Source organism: Sinocyclocheilus anshuiensis, unplaced genomic scaffold, assembly GCF_001515605.1.
Source record: "Sinocyclocheilus anshuiensis isolate Anshui unplaced genomic scaffold, SAMN03320099.WGS_v1.1 scaffold265, whole genome shotgun sequence".
NCBI lineage: Eukaryota > Metazoa > Chordata > Actinopteri > Cypriniformes > Cyprinidae > Sinocyclocheilus > Sinocyclocheilus anshuiensis.
In genome coordinates, this window is record NW_015536465.1 from 111,985 (window position 1) to 118,739 (window position 6,755).

General features: G+C 34.3%; 2 protein-coding genes across 2 annotated transcripts in view; one reads left to right on the plus strand and one right to left on the minus strand.

The window, feature by feature from the left end:
• The window catches only part of LOC107688955 (fibulin-7-like), a 25,095-nt gene extending 24,855 nt beyond the window's left edge, over window positions 1-240 (minus strand). The window contains exon 1 of the mRNA XM_016486840.1: window positions 1-240. Within this exon, the coding sequence (XP_016342326.1) occupies window positions 1-28 (28 nt within the window). The 5' untranslated portion in view covers window positions 29-240.
• Window positions 241-3,218: 2,978 nt separating this feature from the next.
• On the plus strand, window positions 3,219-4,895 carry LOC107689044 (hereditary hemochromatosis protein homolog). The gene is made up of 4 exons (XM_016486958.1): window positions 3,219-3,270; window positions 3,694-3,960; window positions 4,099-4,371; window positions 4,461-4,895. The coding sequence occupies exons 1-4, from the start codon at window positions 3,219-3,221 to the stop codon at window positions 4,676-4,678; spliced, it is 810 nt and encodes a 269-aa protein (XP_016342444.1). The 3' UTR covers window positions 4,679-4,895.
• Window positions 4,896-6,755: the final 1,860 nt, after the last annotated feature.

Genomic DNA, 6,755 nt, shown 5'->3' on the forward strand with positions numbered 1-6,755 from the left:
GGAGAAAAACTGTGCATGATAACTTCATCCTCCTATTTCTGAATCTCTGTAAAAGCGCTGACTTTTCTTCTTGTGTCTTCTTGTGTTTTTAATCCTTAAGTGTGTTTCTTAAGTGTGTTCCAAGCTGTGCAGTCTAGCAGTCGTTGGAAACAAGCCTGAGAGGAAATGTTTGATAAACTGTTGGAGGAGTTAGTAAAGATGCTCCTGTTCTCCTCATGAAGACGCGCGAGCGCCTGTGGAGTCGTGATGTCTGATTCGCGAGTTGTTCTTTTGGAATGATTCTTTTAAACGATTCTGTCGAACCGATTCGCTAAGCGCAGATTCTTCTGTGAGGGCAGCATTCATTCGTCCATCGAAATGTCTCTGTGATACTGTAAATATCTACATGTGTATGATAAGTATGAGACATAAAACATGTGGCTTACAGTTGATGACATTTGTCTGCTAAATTTTCTAAATAAATGTTTTAAAAGTTATTGAAGTTGGGATGAGGATCTAACGCCATGGTTCCCAACCCTGGTCCTGGAGGCACTCCAACACTGCACGTTTTGCATGTCTCCTTTCTCTGACACACCAATTGCAAGTCTTGGAGTCTCTACTAATGAGCTGATGACCTGAATCAGGTGTGTTTGATTAAGGAGGCATGCAAAACGTGCAGTGTTGGGGTGCCTCCAGGACCAGGGTTGGGAACCACTGAATTCTAACGGAACGCAATGTCAAGTTTTTGTGGTTTTGCTCCCACCATGTGTTCAGGTTGGGTCTTGCACAGTAAATATTGAATTTTATTAATCAAAAATTGTTTTAGAGTGACTAAAGGACACGTGTAAACACTGATATTTACTTCAGTTACAAAACTGAAGATTAAATGAAATAATTTAAGGATCTGGTGATGGATTATACCTAAATGAATGAGTTCTGTATTGTGCTCATCTATATCCTTTATTTAGTTATTTATTATGTATATTTATATATTACATTGGTTGGAGCATAAAAAACTAATTGAGGAAATACATTTTTGAAAAAATATATTGTATTCTATGTCCTTTGTAGAGGACGTCAGGACTAAGTTATAAAAAAAAATTAATAGACATGAACAGGCATGTATAGGCAAAAACAATGATTTCTTTTTTTCATTCACCAATCAGTTTTTAGGTTTCAGGCTATTTTTAGCCAAACTTTGTACAAAGATGATTCTCAACTATGTTATGAAAGAAATAACAGAATGATTTGATATACTATTTTACTTTATGCAACACGTGTGTAAAATGTCCATAAATTAATATTCCCATTTTATTCAATGTATCTATACACTGCATCTAATTTGCATGTTAATGTGTTCTTGGGGCAAACCATCATGAAAAAAGAAGTGTTATTATGGGAGTAATAACGTTGCAACATTTTCAGAAGAGTATCTCATATTTCATAGGAATATTGATCTATAATTTCTTTCCCCATTGGCTTGTTGTGTTTCCCAAAATGCCTGATTAACAGCCGTTTGTCCTGGTGTCCTCTACATGAAAAGAATGCCTTGTTTCATAACAAAAAGTCATATTCCGATTTGAAACCCCATAACATTTTTCTGAGATGTTTATTTACGACAAACATTTTTAAAGAACAAAGAGCGGGAGTGTTTATAATCAAACCTCCAAACATTTAGTATCTCTGAAAAGCCCTGAATGTGCTCTGAACAGGACATCCAGACCTAAATGTGGCATGTAGAGAAATTCACTAAAATATATTGTCCTCTACAGAGGTCTATGCCTGGGTCCCAGGAGGATATATAAGCCACAAAGTTCACAGATGCACATATATGCTGCAGTTTAGTCTTTCAAAGCACCATTATAACTGAGAATGGCATTTTCTTCTTAAAATCAGGACAGATACCATGATGCCCAACAGGATGCTGAGAGGTAGTGAATAAGCCCAGTAGAGATATGATGTGGATACTGAAAAGTCAGGCCCTTGAGAAAAGAGCAGACAGTTTTATTACTGATTTCATCAATGTATTACTTTTTGAACGCATTTTATATTTCGTCATTTCCAAAAAAAAGTGAACAAACTTACTCCACTCTGTCATTTTAGGTTCAACCATACTACTGTGTCTCACTTCGCATGTGTACTTGTCTCCATACTGTGGGGTGATATTCATATACTTGTACACTCTGAAGGTCCAGTCTTCCCCATACATTAAGTCAGAGGTCTCTGCTTTCACAGTGGACTTTTGGCCATTTAGATAAAAGGTTACTTCAATGTCACCAGGGTAAAACCCAGTGGCATAGCAGTAAAGTACGTTTACTTTTCCTTGTTGTTCAGGAAACTCAGTATACACATTGACTGAAGGGCGTACTGCAGAAGAAAAAGAAGTCAAAATAGAAAAGTCGAATAGTAGTTAAAAAAGTAGTTTGCTTCAATTTGAAAATTCATATATGTATATATATATATATATATATATATATATATATATATATATATAGAATGTAATGTTGGTATCACATACTTAACCTGCAAACAATACCAACAAGTAATTTCGGTCCATTTAATTTCATTAATATGTTTTTACATATAAACATTAAAAATCATTGCCTATTTAACCCTCATGTTTAGCTTTAGGTCTCAGAGAACCTATGACCATTTTAAGTTGAAAAATATGAAAATATACTTACACTGAAGTATCAGGTTTGTATTCAAAATATTATGCATTTTCAAATTAATAAATGCAATGAATTTAAACATGCTAAGATGTTCTTCTTCCTGTTGTCTAAATGATGCATTACTTCCTGTTGAGAAGGAAGGATGAGAAAACAAAACAATATTTTAAGTAACCTGTCCACATGGTGATCTGAGGAGAAAGCAGAAGGATTAACACGAATGTCTGGATGATTTCCATGTGTGCCATTCACGCAGTTGTCTTCAGAAAGTAACTAAAAGCCAGTGTCTTCCTGTTAAAACAGTTTGACCTTAAAATAACTGTTCTTCGTCACATGATGTCTTGACTAGATTTTTTTTTTCATTCTGTACTTTCACTTTTGTTGTGCTGTGGTTTCCTTTTACAAGTTTGAATTATTTAGTTTTTTTAAGTATTTTAGTCATATTAAGTGATTGCAAATACAAAAACTGGCAGTTGCAAAAGAACTGGATTGCACCATTATAGCAGCAATAAAGACCTACTTTCAGTTTCGAAATTCGACTTTAAGTGTGGCGAATTGTGACAAAACAAAATGCATGTTTTTCTCCTCATCATGGCTTTCTTTAACACCACCCTTGGGGCAGGTAGGGCATTTTGTCCAAAATATATATTTTTATATAAAATACTGTCAGTTATGTAATACTGTCTAGGTGAATACATTTAAAATATGTTTTAAGAAATTTTAAGCTTGTTTGCAAGCCTGAGTGTGCAATCTAGAAATATTTCAACACTCTGCAGTAGCAAACAGAATCTCTGAATCTTACCAATATCTATATCTATCTATCTCTCTCTCTCTCTCTCTCTCTCTCTCTCTCTCTCTCTATATATATATATATATATATATATATATATATTAAAAAAAAAACTCAACACCTCAGTCCAGACGAAGACAAAGGCTAAAAATGACTGATCCAAATGGGTTTTGTGCATATTTTAACTTTAAATTATCTGCATGTGAGCTACTGAAAGTCACTAATAATGATATTACACTTGGTTTATTTTTGAAGAACATGCATACCAGCAGTTCATTGGATGTGCATTTAACAATGAAGGGCAAGTAAGCCGTTTCTGGCGCTATGGGTATGATGGCAGAGACATCATGCATGTGGATTTGGCGAAGGAAGCTGTGGTTGCTACCAGTGAACCTGGTCAGCTTTTAGCAGAAGAGAGAAAGAGCAAAGAATACATTAAGAGAAAAGAGGCACGACTAGTAAAGGTGTGTTCTGCTGTGAAAACGGTCTTCCTAAAGTCAAACAACTCCCTCTCCAGGGCAGGTAAATCAGCAGTATATGTCTATCACTGTAACTTGGATGCTTTTGATGCACACATATACGTATATATAAAGTACATTTTATATTTATTTGGTGGTTTCACATTGCAAAATTGATAAACAATTGTTTATTCAAATGTAGCAAAACCTGCAGTATATGTGTCTTCTGGAGGAGAAAAGGATCAGGAATATCTTAAATGTGCTGTGCATGGCTTCTATCCAAACATCATTCGAGTACGTTGGACCCAAAATAGAAGGCCGGTCTATTTTGGTGTATCAACTACTGGAGTACTCCCTCACAAAGATGGCACTTTCCAGATGATCTCCTATCTTAGCCTTAGTAACGTGAGTGCGCAGAGTGTTACCTGTGAGATTGAACACTTAAGCATTGATGGGATACTGAGGATAGCCTATGGTAAGTCACTCACAAGCGCATAAATAATTCATATCAGCATAATGATAAATTATGTGAAAACTTGACTTGCTTTGTTTCTTTTTTTTCAGAGGAGAAATCTTTGCTTCTATCACAAATCACAGAGATTGTACTTAAGGCAGTGGCTGCCTTTCTTCTCGGATTTGCTTTACCAGTGTGCCTAACTGTACTATTTCTATGTATAAGACAACAAACAACAAAACCACCCGAGGACGAGATAAAAAACACAAGTGACGAATCAGAAGCATCTTTAGCTTTGAATTTAATGAATATTTCTCAGGAAACATAAGATATTTAAGGCGAGTGTGACTCCAAACTATATAGGCTATTATTATTATTACTGTTGTTATTGCCACAGACAAATATGTTTATATTCATATATGTGTAGAACTGAATCTCAAGTATAGTATACACATAATTTCTCTACAGGCAATAATCACATCTCCATAGGCAATAAAAGTCTATAGAGATTTTACATACTACTTTTTTGGATACTAACCCTGATAGCACACGTACATCACGGAGATGTCTATTTGGCGTCTGCATTTACATCTGCAAGACGTATTTTTAGAGTGTTTGCTCATCTGCAATACTTCTATATAGGACGTTTCCTGTCGGATGTCAAATAGACGTTTAGAAAATGTCTTTAAGATGTTTATGATTTAGAAAGTAGGCTATGTTTGATATTACATCTTAAAGACGTCTATCAGATGTTTGTACACAGCAGATGCTTTCCAGATGAAGCGATGTTTAACAGACATCTTGCCGACATACATGTGCTATAGAAGCTTGTTTATCACAGCTTAAAGAGTTCGTAAATGTAGTGGAACTTTTTTATTTTGCATCTAACAGATACTTTACAGTAGGCCTATATATTGTAATTATGAAATCACCCTCACTTGCAATCATTCCTTTAGCCTACACAAAATAAACAGGCTGTTTATGACAAATGCTGTATATAGTTTATTGGTATTGCATTGGGAATGCAAGTTATTCCTTTAAGCTTTTGTATAGTTTAATTTTTGCTCCATTTATTCATAGGTAACACTTTACAATAAGGTTCCATTTGTTAATGTTAGTTAATGTATTGACTAACATGAACGAACAATGAACAATACATTTAGGCCTATTACAGTATTTATTAATCTTTGTTAATGTTAATGAAAATACAGTTCTCTGTTAGTTCGTGTTAATTCACAGTGCATTAACTATTGTTAACAAGCACAAATTTTGTTTTTAATGATGCATTAGCAAATGTTGAAATTAACATTAACCAAGATTAATAAATGCTGTAGAAGTATTGTTCATTCTTAGTTCATGTTAACTAAAGTAGTTAACTAATGAACCTTAGTAAAGTGTCCTATTCAATATTAATCTTTAACAGTGTTGGGGGTAACGCATTACAAGTAACGCGAGTTACGTAATCAGATTACTTTTTTCAAGTAACTAGTAAAGTAACGCATTACTTTTTTAATTTACAAGAAAACATCTGAGTTACTTTTTCAAAAAAGTAACGCCAGTTACTTTGTTTTCCCATTTATTGACTGACAAGTCTCCTGTCCCCATATTGGGAGAAATCGGGAGTACAGAGGCGTTGTGTGCGCTGTGTGAACATGATGTTACTGTAGTTCTAGACTAAATGTGAATGTGCATTAATTCATCCCACTCACAAAAAAAACAGATTTAGTATTCATCAAAATTAATTAAAACAATGAAATGCAAACTCAGAATATGACGCTAACCTGTCTTTAACCAATATCTTTGCTGCTGACCTTTGATGATGCAGTTCAACCATACTAATAAGCAAAAATGACTTTAGATAAACTAACAATTGTGCTTCATTGTTTTTTATTGCTGAAGACTGTTTCTTCTCCTGCGTTCTACTGTACAGACGTGAATTTACTTTTGCTTCAGCCTGAGGTTTATTCATTACACTTTTTGGTGTGAAAGGGCTTTTATATTTGCTATAAATAGAACTTCTTATATTAAAAACAATCAAGCCCTTCTCATATTTAAAAAGTAACGCAAAAGTAATGTAACGCATTACTAGTCATAACAAGTAACTAAGTAACGTAATTAGTTACTTTTTTTAGGGAGTAACGCGATATTGTAATGCATTACTTTTAAAAGTAACTTTCCCCAACACTGGTCTTTAAAAGTATTAAAAGTTTATTAAATTCCAAGGGACATTGCTTTAAATGTTTTAGAAAAAGGAATTATTTGATTAAATCAAATGCCAAAACAGAACCGTTAATAAAGTAATAAACATCAGAATATAAATAGTGCGTCATTCTAACATGTACGGTGAGCATCAAACCGATGACATTCCCAACAGCCAATAGATTAAGAGAAAAATGTTTTCGCGC

Coding starts and splice junctions, on each gene's coding strand:
- LOC107689044 (XM_016486958.1), top strand. CDS start 3,219: ATGCATGTTTTTCTCCTCATCATGGCTTTCTTTAACACCACCCTTGGG. Junction 3,271..3,693: donor TAACACCACCCTTGGGGCAG/GTAGGGCATTTT, acceptor TTATTTTTGAAG/AACATGCATACCAGCAGTTC. Junction 4,372..4,460: donor GATACTGAGGATAGCCTATG/GTAAGTCACTCA, acceptor CTTTTTTTTCAG/AGGAGAAATCTTTGCTTCTA.